Source organism: Vulpes vulpes, chromosome 1 (genome assembly GCF_048418805.1).
Source record: "Vulpes vulpes isolate BD-2025 chromosome 1, VulVul3, whole genome shotgun sequence".
Taxonomy (NCBI): Eukaryota; Metazoa; Chordata; class Mammalia; order Carnivora; family Canidae; genus Vulpes; species Vulpes vulpes.
The window spans coordinates 1,503,364-1,523,851 of record NC_132780.1 but is presented as its reverse complement, the minus strand read 5'-3'; the positions used below and the strand labels follow the sequence as shown (position 1 = coordinate 1,523,851).

Sequence of the window (20,488 nt, the reverse complement as noted above, 5' to 3'; positions counted from 1 at the left end):
GGGCCTGGTGGGGCGGGGGGGGGGGGGGGGGCGACGGCCGTGCAAGCGTGAATGCACCGAGGGATGCTCAGGAGGCGCATCTTACCAGGGTTTTCTGCGGAGCGTTTCCCGAGCTCCCACCGCGTGCCCTGGCCACGCGCGGCCCCGGGGGCGGTGGGGGGCAGACAAGACCAGGAGCAGGTGCATGACCAGACAGGAGGAGGGAGCACACGCAGGCTTCCCCAGGCCCCAGAGATGGAAATACAGAGCGACGCTCCCCCGGAGAGGCTGGTGCAGGGACGGTTCCTGTTGCGTGTTGCCGAAAGGCCACCTGGAGGAAGTGACCCCTGGGGTGAGGTCTGGATGATGACACTCGGTGTCGAGAGCGTGCCTGCGAGAGGACAGACCACGCAAAGGCCACCGGCGGGGCCGGCTCAGTGGGGCTGGGGACAGGGGAAGGTAACGGGCCTCCGCCCAGAGAGAGGGAGCAGTGGGCGGCTGTGGGGCCTCACCGGCCGTGGGCTTTATTCCACGGGCAATGGCAAGACCCTGGAGGGCTCTAAACATGTAGGCGGGATGCGGGGAGTCGTTCAGAGGACGGCCCCAGAGCCTCGGCCAGGACCTCTCCTCACCCCACCGTCCCCGACAGGCCCCGTTCTTACAGGAGCTCCCATCCTCCCTGGTCCCCACCCCTCAGGGCTTCTGGCATGTTCCATCCAAATTCCCCCCAAGGAGCCACAGCTACCCAAGGTGGCTTCTGAGCCCCCACCGGCCTGCTTTCCCCGTTCAGGAGCTCGGATGGGAGCGGGCCCGTCCTGGAGGAGTCTCCCTCCCGCGACCGCGTGGGCGCCCTCCGTCCCCACCTCCCATGGCTCCCTCGTGCTGCCGTCCCCGGGAGCCTCGCGCGCTTCTCCCACTGGGGCTCGTATCTCGGAGACACTAGCCCAGAGAGGACAGTGGACTCCAACGTGCTCGGGTGCACGGCCCTGCGGCAGAGGCCGGGTGGAGGTGAGCCGTGTGCGGTCCCGTCGCGGTGTGGGACTTCCGGAAGACTGAGCAGGCTCCCGGCTGCCCGTAGCAGGAGATGGGCTGGCATTTCCAGAAACGGGGACCCCTGCCCCGTGCACACAGACGTCAGGGAAAAGCCCTTGGCTCCTCCAAGGCTCAGCATGCACGGGGCCCTCGGACTTCGGCCACACCGACCGGCCCCCGGCCCTCATGCCCGCCGCTTGCTTGGGGCACCATTCTGAAGCCTCCACCTTGTGGTGAGCTCAGTAAGGCTCATCTCCCACCACCCCCTACCCCCAGGACTGCCCTCCTAGGTCACCCATGGCGGCCAACTTGGCCAACTAAACCCCAAAACGGCTGCAAGATCACTGTACAAACTGCAGCCACAGAGCTGAGGCCGGCCACGCTCTGCAGACCCGCGGGACTTGTTGGCCACTCTCCTGGCCTCCAGCGGGCACGTCGCTGCTGGGGCTACAACCACATCCTCGGACGGGGGAGGAGGGAGGGCTGCTCCGAGGTTCTTGGAGGACGGTCATCAAGGGGGTGGGAACCGGAGTGGAGCCAAGGTTGCCGGTGCCCCCAGAGACGGGTGCCATGGGTGCTGAGGGCAAACCCAACGGGTCACCGTGAGCTACGCTCCCGTAAGCCGTGCCCCAGCTCGGCCCCCACCTCCTGGTGCATCCCCGTCCTCCCTTCCCTGGCAGAGGGAGGCCTGGCCAGCTCAGGTCTGTGTTGTCAGGCTCTGCGCCGTGCTCTCAGGCTCTTTGGCACCTAGAGGAGGAGTGATGGGAAGGCCCAGGTCCCGGCTGGCTCCTGGGCAAGTGCCCCTTGTGCTGGGAAAGAGCTTTTCATCTCATTCTTGACCAGCATTCTCTGAGCACCTGCTGGATTCGATGCTCTGAGCCGGGGGCCGCGACAGGAATGCAGCTGCCCTCACGGGGCCTTTGCTCTGAGCCCAGGTGCACAGCTGGCCATGCTCCAGGACAGAGGTTCCCCGGACGGGACCCGGACCCTCGAGCCCCGGCGTCTTCCAAGAGGAGCTTGAGGCCACGAAGGCCTGGACGTGAGAGGCTGGAGGACAAGGCCCTTCCGCGTCTGCCGGCTTGCACCTAGGGGCCAGATCTGCCTGAGGCTGACCTGGCAACGGGAGTGGAGACCCCATTAGCAACGGTCTGAGGTTCTGGGAACGAGGGTGCGGCCGGGCTCAGAACCCTGCTTCTCCTCCTATAAGGAAACAAGGTCACGACGCCCTGGGGAGGCCAACCAACCCTGCGTAATAGGTGGGAACGGCACAGCAGCGCATCCCATCCCGCACCACCAGACGCATCCTTACCTACAACACGCCAGCCGGGGCCAAACCCACCCAGGCCCACACGTACGGAGACGCGCATCCCAACACACGTATCTTTACACACACACACGCCAGTGCACTCCCTTTACTAACGTGTCAGCACGCACACACGCACCCCCAGACGCACAGCCACACCAACTCCGTCCTGTACGCCCAGTATCCACACGCTCGTGCTAACCATCGCCTCCCGGCCCGCCCTCAGCCACACACCCATCAGTACACACGCCCGACACGCGCACGTGCACTTGCACACCAATACGTCCACGGCCCAAGCAAGGCACCCAACCTGCGCCGAAGCACACACGCTGAGCTCAGGGCAACCCGCGCGCCCTCGACAGCCCATATCCAAAACCTCAGGCACCTGCGGACGTGCAGCCCAGGAGGACGGGGCGGCCCTCGCAGCGGCTCACACATGCACATACGCAGCCCCCCACCCCCGTCACAGGGGCGCCGGGATGCTCCCTTCCCCTTCCCGGAGGCTACGGGCAATTTGCATGTGCGCACCTGCCCCCCCTTCCCATGACACAGACTCAGTCCCCCCACCCTGTCCCCCCGCAGAGCCTGGGTCCTTCCCCAGGAGCACCCAGTGGGCGCAGGCCAGGGCGACGCTCACAGCATCTAGAGGGCCAGCTGGTGACCCAGGGCCGCTGGGTCCAGCCTCCGGCGCCAGGAAGCAGGACAACAAAGGACCCCAGGGCCCCTCCTCCCAAAGGCTTCCCGGAGGAAAATTCTGTCCTCCTCATTTACACCTCAGAGGGAGGAGGATTAGGACCTCCCCTCTCTTTCTCTTCATCTGCCAGTGGGGGATTCCCGGGCTTCTCTGCGCAGAAACGAGCGGGGCGGGAGCCCACGTGTGGGTGGCGGTCTGTGGGTGCCCCCTCCCCGCCAGCGCTGGCTCGCACCCCGGCCTTCGCCCCTGTCCCAGCCTGCCGGGAGGACGGGGCCTCAGACACCCGGCAAGGCCCCACAGGTGCACCCAGCAAGCCATGGCCCTGCGGCCTCGCTCCCCACCATCGCTGGCCACTAAGGACACCGTGGGGACACGTTCTGCAGACACTTGTGACCATGATTGGTGGTGGGGGGGCCGCAAGCACAGGGGTGGGGTGGGGTGTGCCCCCGGGGCCTGGTTTCCCAGGCCTGGTCTTGCCAGCGCGGGGCTGGAGATGGGGCTGGAGATGGGGCTGGCGGGCCAGACCCCCCACCCACTGCAGCTGCCCCATTCCCAGCAGGACCTGACGGTGGAACTAGGACGCGAGGGTTCAGGCAGGGGTGGGTTTCAACCCCAGCTCCAGCGTTTCCTACCCTCCTACCTTCCTAACTCGACACAGCTGCCCCACGCCTCAGTTTACCCGTCTGATGGCACTCTCTCCCCCCGGCCAGACGGGAGGCTCCGGGAGGGCTGGTCTGCGCGGCGCCCTCCGTGGAATGCTGCTGTGCTGTGGGCCCCGACGACCCACCCGGAGCCCAGGGGAAGAAGAGGCAGGCCGCCCCCAGGCCCTGCTGCACCCAGCGAGACGCGCCGTGCCCGCTCCCTGCCCGCTCCCTGGGCGGGCGCCCTTCCCGAAGCCACGCCACCCTCTCCCCGGGGTGGGACATTGCGCTGTCTCCTCCTCGCAGACCGCCCCCCCCCCCCGCCACCGATGTGCCCCGGAAACCATCCTGGGCACACAGGGGACACACACAGGGGACACGTCGGCGGACTGTGGCCGCGGCCGTTTCCAGGCCAAGGCGAAGCTCCCGAGCGCAAGAGGAGCACCAGAGGCGGCACCTGGAGGCCACCACTAAGGAACTGGCTCTCCTGCACAGCACGGCCCCGGCCCGCAGAGCCCTGGCCGAAGGGGTGATGGGGACGGACCCTCGGCCACCTGGCTCAGGAGGGGCACGTGTCTTTAGATGTCCTGAGCTGGAGGGCAAATGCCCCCGCCGCTGGCAGGATCGGAGCTGGGACGCTCTGCAGGGTTTTGCTGCCCGGGCTCCCGGCCTCCTTCATCTGAGTCTCTGTGGGAGAAAGCCCTCCCTCCCATTCACGGCTCCTGGGCTGCAGGAGACCCCCCCCCCACTCCCCACGCAAAGGTGACCCCGCTTGACATAAGCCAGGGCCTGCACCCCACTTCCCTGGACACGGGGACTGGTTCAGAAACGGGCATAACAACACCATAGGACACAACAAAATGCCAGGGGACGGTTGCTGGGCCTCCCGAAGACAGTGCTCCTCTGATTAGTGCCAGGGGGCGTGTGAGGTCCCAGCTGTGGCAGCCTTTTTGCCACCACGAGGAGAGGAAACCTTGGGAACACCATCTGCTAAGTCTCTGTAACTTAGAGTCAGACCAGTCCCCGGATCTTTCAGTGACTTGAACCCCCGAAGCTCCGTGCGTTTAGCTGCAAAGTCAGCTAAAACCGGGGTTAGCTGGTTTTTTGAACCGGGAGTCGTGTGTGGCAACAAAATACGTGAGGAAGGACCACTTGGTGGCGGCCCCCATGAGGGCGGGGAGATGCCTTCCCAGGGCAGCTGAGGGTCCCAATCATCGTCCAGCGAGAACAGCGGGACGAGCCCCCCGACCCCACTGGATCCCTCAGGACACAGGCAGCTGCCAGCCGGGCTCCGTGAGGCCCAGTCATCGAGGCTGGCCCCGTGGTGCCGTACGACCTCCAACAACCCACTGGCCAAGGGTCTCGTTTTGTACCCGCTTGTTTGTGTGTTGTGTGGTGCAGAAATAGTCCTAATAACAGGCCGGGCTTACCGAGCACGTCCTCATGCCAGGGACTGTGATAAACCCTGGGCGGAAAGACAAACGTGCCCTGGATTTGGTGCACAGAGGCACGGAGAGGCCAAGCGGCCCGAGCTGGCCCACGCAGCTCCTGAGGACCTGCCCCGGAGCCCTCCGCTGTGACCACTGGGAGGTCAGCCCCCGGGAACGGAAGAGCCCCGGGTGAGGGGCCCCGACTGTCCCCAAGGCATGTAGGCCTCAGACAGGGACAGCAAGCGGGAAGACCCCCGGCTGGTAAGGAACTAAGTGAGGGTCTCAGCAGGACCCCAGGCCCTGCAGGGGTGATGGGGCCTCGCCACCTGCTTGAGGCTCCCACACGATTATCAGCAAGAAATCCACGAAATCCTCAGGTTCTACGAGCTTCCTGAGGTCTCGGCTCCGGAACAGTGGATGAGACCCCTGAAAGTTACCCTTGGGCCATGGAAAGGTTTGGGGAGGTCGGGGGGATGGGAAGCAGGGAAAGAGGAGATGTAGGGGGCCTCGGAGCCTTCCAGACTTCCCCGCCCCACTCCAGCCACGTGGAGACAAAAGCCCGGGCCCAGGGAAGAGGGGTGAGCTGCCCCAACCCCAGCCGGGGGCTGACGGCTGAAGATTTGGGGGGTGGGGGGGCAGCTGAAGTGTGTGCGCTCTGCTCTGAGCCCATCCTAAACATCAGAAGATGCATCTGTCTCTGGGTTAATGTTTTGTTTCACATTAATAGGGGGCAGCTGAGGTCTGATGTGTCCCAGAAGGATAACCCCAACACCCCCCCATGCTCACAATAGCTCTGCGTTCGTGTCCCGTCACCCAAGAAGCTCGGCTCTATCTCTGGCGCCTGCAGTCCTGGGCTCAGGCTGCCCAAGGAGACTATCTGGGCCCTCGAGGGGTACGGCCCCCACATGAGCCACCCTGTGGGGCAGGTATGGGCAGCTCTGAAGCCAGGAGGGTCCGGGGAGAAGCGTCCAAGTCCAAGCACCACCCCCACACCCCCGGCGGCACGGGTCTCACCCGTTCTCGTGTGCTCTTTTTGCAGGGTCCCGCGGGAGGCCCCACACCCCCTGACACTTGACTCGTGCCCCCCCACCCACAGCACATCAGAGCCTGCCCCTTACCCCCTCTTTGGAACCAGCCTGCCCCTCCCTGCTGCCCCTTGCCTGTCCCGGGCCACCCCGGGAGTGTGGTGGGCCACCCAACACTCCTGCGGCAAAGCTGCAACCCCCCCACCGGGTGCCCCCCCGCCCCCGTCGTCGTCTTCCCTTCCTCAAAAGCGCCAGCTGGACTTCCCTACAGGGCCTCTTCTGCAGCAAGAAAGCGATTCCAACTCCAGTTCACAGCCAGGCCCAGTGGCTGAGCTGGGGTGTCTGCTTCCCCCAGAAGTCGCCGCATTGGCCAGATCCCGCAGAGGGGAAGAGTGAACCTGCCAAAGGAGTCGCTTGGGTGACGGGGGAGGTCCCTTCGCCCTCGTAGCTCCCTCGGGAGTGAATGTGGGTGCCAAGGTGAGTCGGCGCTCCTCCAGGCCGTGGGCTGGGCCCCCTCCACCCCCCGTGGGTCCCGCTCACTCCGCATAATGACACAGCCAGGCCTCCTGGCTCTGGGCCTCTGCATCTCTAGCACCTGGCACGCCACTCGGTGATTCAGATCCTATGGAAGAAGCACTTTGTCCTTGAACGAACGAATGAATGAATGAACGAATGAACACACCGAGTGTTCGATGAACAGACGAGCTGCAGAGTAGCCTGGTGACCGTGAACTGCTTAGCCCCAGGGAGACAGATCTCAATGCACCCCTGAGAGGAACGATCTCGTGGTTAAAAACTTCAGTGGCCCTGCAAGAAACGGCCCCGTAAGGTACATCCGCAGCCTCAGGGCTGCCTGCCTGGGCCGCAGAGGCCGTTTCTGGGAGCTTCCCTGACAAAATGATTGTGCAGATGATCAGAGAGATTAGGTGCAGGAAAAACGAAATGGAAGCAAGTCCTCTTATGCTCTAGGATTGCCTAAGCCGCGTTAGAGACGTCGATTTTTTTTTCCCCTTTGCTTTTCTGTATTTCTAACATTTTCTCTAACGACAGTTTACTTGTATGAAGTTTAAAAAAAAAAAAAGCATAATTATTACTAAAGAACAAGAGTCTGCAAAGGACAGCTCACAGGCCAAACCCACCTGTCACTCGTTTTTGTCAATAAAGTTTTATTGGAAGACTATCGCCCACTTCCACTTACGGCAGAACTGAGTAGTTAAAACAGAGACCGCAGGGCCTGCAACACCCAAAACGCTTAGGATCTGACCCTGCACGGAAGAAGTTTGCCGACCCTTGTGCACAACTTTCAGTGACAAAAAAAAATAAATGGTGGGATCCCTGGGTGGCGCAGCGGTTTGGCGCCTGCCTTTGGCCCAGGGCGCGATCCTGGAGACCCGGGATCGAATCCCCCATCGGGCTCCCGGTGCATGGAGCCTGCTTCTCCCTCTGCCTGTATCTCTGCCTCTCTCTCTCTCTCTCTCTCTCTCTGTGACTATCATAAATAAATAAAAATTTAAAAAAATAAAAATAAATGGTATATATTGAAGTAAAAACCGTGGCATATAGAATCATGTGCCATATGATCGTTATCTTGCTAAATACATCTCTAGGTCCTGGAAAAGGACGTGCTCAATATCTCGGAGTGGTGGTGAGCACACGTCTTTCAAATTTTTACTTATCCATGTTCTCTAAACGCCCGAGATGAGTAAAATGGTTAAAATGTCATTGGACAACAGCAATCGCGACAGAGAGGTCAGTTAGTGTTACCACCTGGGCGGATGCCAGGTGGGAAGGGTCGGAAGGAAGGTCACCCGTGAGGGGTTTTTCAGAGGGAGTCAGGCCCCAGCTGAGAATGGACCCAACCCTACCAACGTGCCTCCCACAATACCAATTATTTTACGTCATGCCACAGCTTTGCTAAGGGATCGCTTCAATTTTCCAGGGCAAATCACTCAGATAAGATAAGAGTAAAATAAAGTAAAGTAAAAATAATAAAATAAAATAAAATAAAATAAAATAAAATAAAATAAAATAAAATAAAATAAAACAAAACAAAATAAAATAAAATAAAATAATAAAATAAAAAATAATAATAAAATACAATAAATAAAATAAAATAAAACAAACAAAATAAATAAAATAAAATAAAATAAATAAAATAAAATAATAAAATAAAAAAAATAATAAAATAAAATAAATAAAATATAAAATAAAATAAAATAAAATAAAATAAAATAAAATTACCTATTTTAGCAACAAATTCAAAGGAACATATTTAGCAATGAAGAGACACACCAATCTGTCTTGGTCTTCAAGGAAACAACCGGTGCGTACACTTTAGGTTGAGCTAAACTAAACGTTCAGCAGGTTGGAAATACTCCAAAATGCCTCTCAAGATGATTGAGGACCACCGAGGGTGTCCAGAAACCACAGATGACAACCACGGAGTCAAGAGTTTTGGGGCATTACTTTAATGAAGGGAAGAGAGCGTCGCGGTGGGGTCCCGTTTTGTCAGGCACCAAATGGCTTCGGGGAGCTGAGGTCGGATGAGAAGAGAAGAGTAGTGGCCACCTAAGTCCCAGTCCAACGAGCTGCCTCCGCCAAACTCCTCTGTGGAATGTTCCAGACCCAAGGCACAGGGTTTTTAGAACACAGGAAAGGTTCCCCAAGGTGTAGACAGCTCCCTGCCCACCCAGCAAAAGCTGAAAAATGACCCCGGGCTTTCGAAGCAAGTGACCGGGTGTTGACAGCCAAGCCCACCCGGCGCACGTTTCCTCCCACCGGCGCCGGGCTGGGCACCCCCAGAGAAGGGTGGGTTGGCCTCCTGCCCCCATGTGGTGCCGCGGGCAGCCCAGCCAAGGAGTCAGCTTGTGCTGTGCCTCGCGCCTCGCTCACACACATGCTGTGTGTCACACCGAAGCCCCAGGCTCACAGCAACGAGGACATGGTCCCCCAAGACGCCAGCCCCGACCACTTTCCCTTGGTGGGTGAAGCACGGCCACGCGAGCACACGAACCCCACCGGACCGCGTCCCCTCCCCAGTGCAGCCCCGCTCGCACCTCGGCCCACCCACCAGGTAGCTGCAGGGAGTGTTCAGACATGCACTGTTTGGGGCTCGGCAGCCCTTCTGGAAGACGCGGGTCAGGGAAGGGTGGTGGCGAGGGTGCTGAGCGTGGCCCTGGCCGTCACAAGCCAAGCCTCGGGCTCTGGGCGCCATCTCCCCGCACAGCGCAGAGGCCCAGCAGCCACCCCTCGTGGGAGGCTCACCCCCCCGTGGTGGCGCGGGTGCCCAGCCCAGAGGGCCACCACGGGCTCCACACCCTCGTGCCCACGACGCTCCGGGACTTAGGCGAAACCACTCAGCGGAACGCAATGCAACATAAACACACGGAAACACCACCCCGGGAAGGCGAGCGCACACCCGACAAAGACAAGGGAACGCGGGTGGGGCTCAGACTTGAGGAGGGCCTCGGCCTGCGCAGGGGGACGGGGTCGTGGCCTGCAGGGGACCCCCCGCCCCGGCCCGCAGCCTGCTCAGGCACCCCGGTGCTCAGGATCGGCCTGAGGAAAGCCGCCCCAAAGCTCTGCCCAAGCCCTGCTCCCCTGAGCCCTTTGGGGAGGGTCCGCGGCTTTCTGAGAAGGGCTTTCCAGATGGCGCCTGGCGGCAGCGGTGCCAAACTCCACAGCTTAAGTAAATGTTGCCGTAGCCCCGTCCTGCCAGGAAGAGGCAAGGGGGACCCGAGGCTCCTTTCAGCTGCTGCGAGGCTCACTTCCTGGGGAGAACACAGAGCCCCCCGCCACCTGCCCCACGCCCTGCTGGAGAGCCCGCTTTCTCTCTGCACCCCGCCTTCCTCCGTGGGCCGGCCCAGTCTGCAGGAGTGCAGGGAGGAGGCGGTCAGATGCTGACGGAGGAGGACGGGGAGGTGAGAAGCCCAGAAAGGCAGTAAGCAAACCCAAGGGGCGCAGATGGCAAAGGTCCCAGCCCAGTCATCACGAATTGGGGATGTCTGCACAAATCCAATCTCCTGATCTCTGCAGGTGTTTCTCCACCCCGACCATCAGCGCTCCAGAGCAGCGCGGCAGTTAAACGAGTGAACGGCTCACTCCTCCTCTGACCCCACAGGCTGGCTCCCCACACGGACCTGCCCCCGGGACCCCTCGGCCCTCCATCCCAAGAGCCCCCCACGCACCCCGGTCGTCCCCCTCTTGAGCCCACTGGCATCTGCAACAGGGGGCCCGTTGAAGCTTGCCCCTGACTCCACCTCCCTGCCCCCCGAGACATCAGGGCCACCTTCCAGCATCTTCTCTCTGAGGAGGGCAGGGGCAGGAAACGGCTGAGGTGCGAGGCAAGGAAGCCTTTCATGCATTAGCCCCCCAGGAGTGTGCTGCGTATACGCGGGGCACAAAGCTTCCTGCCAGAGAAGGGGGTCAAAGCATAAGGGACCCGAGTGAACAGGAGGCTCTCAGGTGTGCACTCCGCGTACCTGAAGGCGCAGGGAGAGGCTGGGTGATCCGTGGCTCCCAGAACCCCAGGATCCCTGCCTGCTTCGGGCCGAGCGTGGCTGTCTCTGAGGCACACACGGCTGCTTCCAGCCCAACACATCCAAGGTGGTGGCCCGAACCCAAGCCCGGAACCTTCCATCCGGGTCAATGGGAATCTCGCCGCTAACGCTTCTCCCTCCATTCCGAAAGTCGCTCTCTGCCTCGTTGTAACCTGGCCTCAGCTAATCCGGGTTTTTATTCCCATCAAACTTAGCTTTCAATTGACGTGTGGGTCCCTCGAGTCAACACGCGTACAGAGGGGGCGCCCGGTGAGCACTCGGGGCCTCTAGGGGCGCCGGGTGGGCACGTGGCCCCCCGGGGAGCACTCGTGGGGACCCTGGCCACGTGGCGCCCACCACCGAGGCCGGGGCCCTAGGGACCCTGCAGCCGGGCATCGGATCCTCCCGCACAATACGGCCGGGGTCCGTCTGTCCTGGGAACGCGCGGGACCGTCCAGGGGGCTCTGCTCTGGGACGCGGCGTCACGCGCCTTTTGGACGGGATGGGACGCCCAGCGTGAAGACTTCCGGGGCCAGCACGTCTCTCTCTCTCTGAGGTGCTACGTGACAGCGCCACGGGGCACCCGGAGAGGGAGGCAGGACCAGCCGCAGAGTGGTACCGGGCGTCCCCCAGACATCACTTCTGGACACAAGATCATCCAAGGGCGCCCAGGGACCGGGACGCTTGTCAGAAGGAGCTGCTGGTAGGCGTCGGGCCCCAGATCAGGACGGAGGTGACCTGAACGGGCACCTGCGGGTCACCTGGTCCCTGTCCAGCTCCGTCCCCAGCCCCAGCAGAAAGGGAGATGCCAGAGGCAGGCCCCCTGGCCCTGTGACCTCCGCCCCGGTGACACCTGCTGGGGTCAGCCCGAGCCTAAGGGCAGGAAGGGCCCTGGCGTGGCCCTGGGGACCCCCGGGCACACACAGCCGGCCTCCGGGGCTCCCCCCGACCGCGGCGGCCGCCTGCACTCGCCTCCACACCCGGACGGCAGGGCTGCATATGGCGCTCAGTTTTAACAGCTGAGCTCTAAAAAGTGCAGCTTTTCATCTCAGGGAACCAGCTCCCAAATTAGGGGGCGGAGGAGGGAGGGGGGCGGGGGAGAGAAGGGAGCTGGGGGGCGGGGATGGGGGGGGCCGTCCACACTAAATCTGATTTTACAAGGAATTTCAGACTCTGATCTGCTCAAACGGACCCTCTGGCCAATGACATACTGTTCCCTGTGTGTCGTCCTCAAGTTTGCTCATCTCACGAAAGCTATTTCATCTTTACAAGGGGACTTGTTTCTCTCTCTCTCTCTCTCTTTTTTTTTCCTTTTTTTTTTTTTTTTCTGTTCCTAAATAAAAACGAAGGGGTCCACCTAGGAGGAATCGCTCGCAGGCCTCAGACTGGGTTAACAATTTTTAAGTAAATTTGTAAATGGGATTACTGTTTTCCAAAGTTGTGCTCTGCGAGGGGATTAGTCGCCACCACCGCGGCCACGGGGCGTCCCCCGGTCCTCTGAATCCCCTGCCTGGAGGCTGAAGGTGCTCGGAGAGGAACAGGAGGAAGAAGCCTGATAGGGCAGTTTTCCTGGAATTGCCTGGAAACTTTTACTTTCTGTTTCCTCTGCTGATAATGACGGTCTTCGGTTCTGCAGCCAGCCCCGCTTCCCCCTCCCAGCCCCCTGTTGCTGCACGCCATCCCCAAGCTCCAGTATAAAGTTTGGCTTTTGCAGCAGGAAGCAGCTGGGCCAAGCAACCAGCGAATGATAATGACCTCAGAAATCTGCTGTTCGCTCGGCAACAATAGGGTGCTCAGTCTACTGGAAAATTGTGTTCATCAGCTAACTCTGCTCAGTTACTAATTGACATTGCCAAATATTTTAAGAACAATTGGAATGCACAAGCAAAAAAAAAAAAAATGAAGATCTTAATCCTCAGACTTAAATTTTTTTTCTTTTTCTTTTTCTTTTTTTTTTTTTTCCCTCCTCCCTCCCCCGCCTTCTTCGGGGGTGGGGGGTGCCCACATTTGTTTGCGTGGAACAGGCAGGGGTTATGACGAATGGGGGCAGGGAGGAGGAGCCCCATCAGAAAAAGAGGTGGCGGGGAAAGAAAATCTATCATATCACTGTACGCCCCGATGTAAATGCAAGGGAGCCCAGGATAAAGGCCTCTGATGCGTGGTCAATGGGCCTACACAGGACTGGAGACCCAGCATCTCAGGAATGCGGCTCAGGCAACAAAAGGAGACCCCACAAGGCTTCCAGCCCAGCTGATCAAATAATCCTTGACCATCTCAAAATATCATCGCAGAAGAAGCAGGGGTTAACACTGTTTTCATCTGTGCATCTCTCCCTGGCTTTCCATTGATCACGTAACTTAGCCGACTTTATTTAATGAACAGAGGGTCAACGCATTCAATTACCCCCTTCCCACCATCAACACTTCAATTAGCCCCTCTCCAAAATTATGGGGAATGCAGAAGGTAACTGCCCTGTTGGATATAATGAACAGTATCGTTTCTTAGTACATTAAGTTTTAATTATTCTGAGCGTGATTTCCAAGGCAAAACCCAAAGAAACAGAACTTTGGTCGTCTTCCGGGCTCAGAGGAAAGCTCAGATCTGAGCACAGGGTCTTCGTGGAGGTTTCGGGGAGAGACGCAGAGATTCATGCCATTGGAGGGTTTTGCACGCGAGCCAGGAGACGAGGGAGCGTCACAACCGCCGCCCCGCTTCCTAAATGTCATAAAAGAGTAAAAATGTGTAAGCCGCTGTTTTCCAGTTTCCCTCGGCGTCGTACACGGAGGCAGAAACGACATCCACGCTGGTGCGAAATTACCGGGGAAGTCAAATCATCAACAAACAACAACAACAACGACAACAGCAATAAAACAAAGGGGGGAAGACGGGGAAGTGATCCATGTGACTGGTTTTGTCCATTTTCTGTTAGAAAATATGACCTCTCAATTTGTCAGAGGTCCTGGTTTTCGCGGCGGATCTTAAGCTCGGTTCTCAGCAGTTTGGAGAGCCAAAGAACAAACACATTTTCTGGTTCACTGGAATCACTTTCACATGTTCACTGATTCAAACATTCTTTTGCTCACATAACAAACAGCTGCATCCCACATTAGCCCAGCCAGTGACAGTCGCCCATCTCGGCAGTAACTGTTTGATTGCAAACTTGACCCCTTCTTCGTCTCGGTCTGAGCAAGACATTTTTAAACAGCCACTCGGTTCCCAATCCTCCTTTGCAAAGAATTACATCAGATAACAAAGGACGCCTCTGCCACTCATTGTAAGCCTTCTTCTGGAGATCTGTTCTAAGAGGCTCTCTGTAAAAAGGTTTTTTATGATGAATTCAGAACTACTATCATGTTAAGAGCAGCGATTTATAAAGAAGAATTCACTGGTTAAGATCTGAAAAAATAGTTTCTCAGGCCCTACTGACCCAGTTTCCAACAAAAAAAAGAATCAAGTGATGCAAATTAAGTTTTGCGACATTGTTATGCAGTCTGAGAAATTTGTAAAACCGTGTTTTGCAGTTATTTCTTAATAGAAGCCTTAATAAGTACTCCTTTCTTTACTTAAGGGCTTAGAGATTCTTTCTCCCCCCCCCCACCCCCTTCACCTTGCAGGTTTCTAACAGGTAATAATAAAAATGCCTATTGTGTCGAGATTTTTATTTAAATGCTTATTTTTAATCGCACTTTACACAAGTCATACTTGTTAGAAATCAGAGGGAAGACTAACCAGATTTGGTGAAGGGTCCTAATCCCAAGGAAAACCTGAATGCCCCCGGGGCGCGGGGCTGATTTGGGCTGCATCTTGGTATGCCATCAATTTTCCTACTTAGTCGGAAAATTATGAAAGGGTCTAATTTGAATATGAAGAAAACAAAGAAGTCAACCAGAAATGAAAGAATCAGTATTCACGATGGTAAAATACTTCAATGAGGAAAATTAAAGTGAGAAGATAACCACAACTCAAGAATAATTCTCCTTTGAGTTGTAAGCCCGGTTGGTTCTTTTAAGCAAAATGGGTTTCTTTTTTTTGTTTTGTTTTGTTTTTTGGTCTTTTGTTGTTGTTGTTGTTGTTTGTGGGTTATTTTTATTTTATTTTATTTTATTTTTGCAACAGAGTATTTACAGATATGGAAACTACAGAGATAGAATAGTGTGAGGCTATCACTTGGCCAGAAGGTGGGAAAAACATGGTAAACACGTCATTAATAAAGCCGAACATTTGGTGCCGGAATATTCTGCTGAGACCTTTTCATTTCAGCAGGTCTGGGAGAGGGATGAAAATCTGTCAATGTTAACTCCTCATCACTCCAAAAACTTAGGGGAGCCAATCTGCCCTCTGCTTCCTGCCCCTTAAAGGCCCCCCGTCCCCACCCCCCTGGATCCCAAAACGGTGCAGTGATGCTCCCCCTGCACCCCCAGAGCAGGGGACCTCTTCCTGGGAGGGTGGACATCGCCCCTCCTGACAGGGGGCCCGCCTGGCACTTTGCTGCCTCTGCACGGAGGGGGATGCATCCGTTTTTCAGGAGTTCCTGCTGCCAGGCCGTGAAACTCAGACACCCTCCCTGGCATCTCGTCCGTCGCACACAGCGGTCACCCCGTGCGCCGGCCGTGGCCTCACGCCCTCCGTGGTACTCAGGCTCCGGGTCAGGCCCTGCCCGGGGTGGGGGGCAGGGGAGGTGCTGGGAGGGGAGGGGGCCTCACCAGAAATAAATCGCCGGCGAGTCTAGGACTCCAGGAGCAGACAGTGTGTTTCATGGGTATTTAAACAGCAGCATTAAGTGCTATCGGAATCTCTGGAATGTGCAGTTCAGATTTATGTGCGTTAACAGTTCTTCGCTGGTGGGTGAGAAGCCCGCGGACCCACGCTTTCCGTTAATACCGATTTTTGCCCTGGAAGAAGGGTTAGGCCGAGGCACGACAATGACAACAGAGCTAAACCGGCATCTCCTGAAGAACTACGGCTCCCGATACGGACATGTTCATCGGAACCCAGAAGGGGAAAAAGGGGGGAAAAAAGAAAAAGAAGAAGAAGAAGAAGAAGAAGAAGAAGAAGAAGAAGAAGAAGAAGAAAAAAAAAAACTTTACCAAAATGACCCTCAACAGTGCGTCGCCACGCCCTTCACAGTGGGCGATGCAGTGCCTTGAGGTGCCTCAAACTGTCTTTCATTTTCTAGACTTAATGGCTGATTGCAGAAATCAATGTTGCCATTAGTAACAGGGTATTTGTTATGGCATGATTTCCTCTGTTGTTAGGCTGCAGAATGATTACAGTATTAGCGAGATGCTTTCTTTATAAAGGGCTACAGATATAACTTTCAATTTACCATCCATTAGAAAGGGACTTTGAAAATAGGGATGCAGGCAACGAGCTTACCTGCTGTTAGGTAGCGATTTTAATTTAGCAGCCTTAGGCCAGTGGGCTTTTTTGTTTTGTTTTGGGGTTTTGTTTTCTTTTTTTGGGTGGTTTCTTTTTTTTTTTTTTTTTTTTTTCTTTTCCTTTCCCCCAAACCGGGCCAGGAAGCTTCAGCGTTTCACAGACATTTTGATGACAGATTTTCTGCTTTGCTATTTTAGATCGCAAAGCTGGATCGCCCGTGTAACACAGTACGATTTAAGACACGCCGTCGTGCATCTGTGTCTCAAACCTCTCTGTGTCTTTCCAAACCGTCGGGAGGAGAGTGGTGTGTGTGGTTCTTCGGGCTAGAGGGGCCCGGCAGGTGAGCCACGCTGTGATTCTGGGAGGGGTCGGCCACGGAGGGGGGCGCGGGTTGGACAGGAGACAGGTGTGGCCTGGCGAGGGAGGGTGGGGACGCCCACATGTGACGACCTTAGGGGTCCGAACTTACACCTTCACATCACGGATGGAGCCAAAAGGTTCCAGAGACGAGGGGAGGATGGTGGATGGGGATCGGGGCACACACTGGGGAAGGACGGGCCCTGCCTGTCGGTGGACACAGCGACTGGCCATCGCTGCCGTGCGCGCAGGAGGATCAGCCCTGCTTCCTGGTAGCCAGGGTTCAAGGGAAGGCCAAAGGCTGGAAGTGCGAGCCTTGCCTCGAGGCAGGTCCACCCGCCGCCAGCCAGGCCCAGGAGCTCAGGACCCACCTGGAGGAGCCGCGACGGCCCCTCCCCGGAGGCCCACGGACCGCCAGCCTCTCTCCCCGCCACACCTCCCGCACAGCGAGGGCCCCCATCTTCCCCGGCAGCCTACCTGAGGAGGACGGCGAGGAGGGGTGCGGGCTGTCCTCCTGGGCACTCCCGGTCTGCGAGAGCCCGCCGCCGGCCCCGCTCTCCTCGGTGACGTTGGAGGAGCCCGGCGTGGTGGAGCGGCTCACCGACTGGGACTCCTGGTCGCTGCCCGAGCCGCGCCGCTCGTCCAGGCCCACGTGCAGCCCGTCCTCGTCGCCCTTGCGGTCCCGCTTGTGGACGCGGGAGTGCACGACCACCTGGTGGTAGGTGCGGAACACGCGGCCGCAGTCGGGGCACTCGGTGGGCTTCTCCTTCATGCTCCCGGGACCCTGCAGGTTGTACTCGAGCGCCTGGTTCAGCCCGTGTGACAAAAAATCCCGACTGCCTTCTAAAGGGTCGAGCTTGTTTGGCAGGTCTCTCTGATTGCCCACTTTAGTGCTGTGAACGAAATCAGCAGGCATTTTCTGCTTGGAGCCATCTGCTCCCACTAACACGTACTCCCGCTTCTCCTTATCAAACATAACTCCGGCGTTTGCCAAAGTGTCTTCGTGGTTGCGCTGTAGCTGATGCTCTTTAGACAAGAAGCCGTGCTCCATGGCCATGCCCCTGGCCATGAGCTGCCAGGCCTGGTAGCTGTTGACCGGGTCCATCTCGGCAGCCTTGGCGGCCGCCTGCAACCGCTCGATGCAGCTGGACTTGAGCGGCGGCACGAGGTTGAGGCACCCCAGGAGGGAGTGCTTGTCGCCCTCGGGGACGCCGTGGGCCATGCTGGAGATGGGCGACAGCAGCTTGCCCAGGACCTCCCTCTCTTTCATGGGCAGCTCCCCCTTGCCGTAGAGCTGGCCGGGCTCGCTCAGGCCGGCTTTGTCCGGGGCCATGAAGCCGCTCTGCAGGCAGGACAGGTACCTGGAGTACAGGTTGGCGTGGGCCTCCTGGGACATGCCGCCCATGGGCGCGGGCACCTCCGGGTCGCTGGGGGACTTGTTCTTCACCGACAGCTTGTTGAGGTGGACCTTCATGTGGTTCTTGAGGAACCAGGGCTCTTTGAAGCGCCGGCCACAGATCTGGCAACAGTGCTCGAAGGAGTCTTTGTGCTTCCGCATGTGGCCCTTGAGGAACCACGCCTGGCTGAACACCTGCCCGCACACCTCGCAGCGGAACTCGTTGGCCGACTGCTCCCCGCCGCCGTTGGGGCCCTGGCCCTGGGCCGACTCGGCGGTGATGTGGGCCTTCTCCACGTGGCTGATGAGCTCCTCCTCCTGCGAGGCGGCGAAGTCGCACAGCGTGCACTTGTAGGGCTTGTGCAGGATGCGGATGTGGCGGTCCAGCTCCTCGCGCTTCTTGAACTTGCCCTTGCAGAAGGTGCAGCGGAAGCCGGCGGCCGGGACCACGGCGTCCTCCTGCACGCTGGCCGGCTTGGGCGAGGGCGCCGGGTGGGCCACGTCGGGCACGCTGGGGTTGGCGGGCAGGGCCAGGTTGCAGGCGGCCAGCGGGGCCTGCTGGGCGTGCGGCAGGGGCTTCAGGTCGGGCCGGGGCTGCAGCAGGCTGCTCTTCATCTGCTTGTCCCGCAGGATGGCTCTCTCCTCCAGCTCGTGCAGCAGGCGGTTCTCCTCGCGCACCCGCCCGCGCCCCTTGCCCAGGTTGCCCAGCTTGTGGGTCCGCAGGTGGATCTTGAGGTTGCCCTTCTGCGCCGCCCGGTGGTCGCAGTAGGGACACTTGAAGGGCTTCTCGCCCGTGTGGGTGCGCATGTGCAGGGAGAGGATGCTGTTGAAGCGGAAGCGCTTGCCGCACAGCGGGCACGGGTACTTGCGGTTTTTGCGGGCGTCGTCCTCGATGTCGCTCATCTGGGACATGATGCCCAGGTTCTGCCCGTTGAGGAACTGCTGCAGGTCCACCCGCCCGTTGAGGCTGGTGTCCACGTCCCGGCCCAGCTGGTTGGCCAGGAGCGCCATCTGACTGCCCATGGGCTGGCCGCTCATGGGCACGTGCGCCTTCTCGTCGAGGGGCGCGGGGGCCTTGTCCTCGGGGTTGGGCCGGGGGTGCAGCTCGGGGAAGGCATGGCTGAGCTGGGAGGTGATCTGGTGCAGCTTCTGACTCATGGCATACTGGCCGTTGAGGACGGGGCCGCTCAGGTGGGGCTCGGCCTCGGGCGCCGCCGCCGCCGCCGCCGCCGCCACTCCAAGGCACAGGCTGGCTTCTTCCATCCCTGCAAATCAAGAGCGAGAGTTCAGACCCGGGCCGGGCACCGCGGCGCGGCGGACGCACAGCGTCGGCTGCTGGGGGATTTGCATTGCGGGCCTTAACCTACACGCAAGGATGCCGAGGAATTAGAGTCAAAAACAATAATAAAAGGATGAATTATTAAATGCCAATTATGCAATATGGCATCGCTCCTCCAATTTGCTTTGGCGATAGACCGTCTTCCTTGTATTTTCTATTTACCGACTGCAATTATTCATTCACGTGTAAATTATTCATGTTTTACCACTTTCAACACCTAATAACAAATCGAGGGTCTACGTGTTAAACTTTTCCTCCCGTCCCCCTTGCAGCGCCCGCACCTGTTGGTTCCGTTCAAAGTTTGCCTTCGAGCAGAAAAGGCTTTCACCGCGAGACCAGAGGCTCACTTGGAACTTTTGTTTCCGGTTGACTATTTTCAATACATTCGCCAGTCTGAGATGAAAGAGATTATTTTATGATTTGCCCCTCTCCTCCCCCCCAAAAAAACCACCCCAATGGCATGATATTTACTGGTACATAATAAAACAAGATAATGTTTTGGGAAAAAATAAAGTAAAGGACAGGCTTTAGAACAATAAAAGGGATTTTGCTTTAGTCAACAAAAAGTGCAGTAATATCTCATTAAGCTGATTAGTATGCTGCTTAGAAACAGTACTAGGTGCTGTAACACATGATTATAATCATAAAAATCCTTCAGTGTTTGCAAGGAAGCATTAACGAGGTATATTAAATTTTAAGGAGACTGCGAGTAGCGGCTTTGCAAACCTCAGAGATTAAGATTTAACCCTTATGTTACGAAACGCTGTTATTTTGTCATTTGGTAACCGCGCCCGTCAAAGGAGGTGTGAATTATCCGGTGACGGAATCCCAGTGGATCGTCGTCGGCGTCGTCGAGGCTGTTCGTGTTTTGGGTGGGGGCGAGGACTGACACGGGGCGATGGGCCCTCCCTGCCTGGCACTGGCATGATATCCCAGGCAGGGACTCTGATTGGGCTTAAAGAGATCCTTTATGGAACTAGATAAAAACCAATTAAAATCCAGGGATGATGCCATAGGAAGTCTCAACCAAGTTTGAGTGTTTTTAATAACTTTCCCAGAATACAGTAATGAGTACAAATTGTACCTGCAGTATGTGTTTTGCAGAAAATTAGAACTCAAAGCTGTTTGTTAAACACTAACGCTCAAAGCTGGTCTGCGTAATTGCTTTTAATGCTCCTCTCTGCCCCCCTCCCCAGCCTGTGCAGACCTGCGAAGCCCACACTGCGGGGGGTTGGGGGGGTGGAAGGAACCTGCACGCGCGCGCATGCCCCCAGCCGCCCCATCCCCACCGCGGCATGCCAGGAGCTCAACTCTGAAAGGCAACGAACCCATGCCTGGGTCCTTCCATTTCCAGATCTGCCTTCCACCTGAAGGAG

General features: G+C 57.8%; 1 protein-coding gene across 9 annotated transcripts in view; it reads right to left on the bottom strand.

The window, feature by feature from the left end:
* The window catches only part of ZNF536 (zinc finger protein 536), a 432,650-nt gene that overhangs the window by 219,935 nt on the left and 192,227 nt on the right, over nucleotides 1-20,488 (bottom strand). For 8 of the 9 annotated variants that reach the window (XM_072749680.1, XM_072749733.1, XM_026010189.2 and 5 more), the window contains one exon: nucleotides 16,855-19,038. In XM_072749680.1, the coding sequence (XP_072605781.1) occupies nucleotides 16,855-19,036 (2,182 nt within the window). In that variant the 5' untranslated portion in view covers nucleotides 19,037-19,038. Of the gene's footprint in view, nucleotides 1-16,854; nucleotides 19,039-19,393; nucleotides 19,506-20,488 lie in introns of all 9 variants that reach the window. The other variant, XM_072749711.1, reaches the window with a different exon arrangement.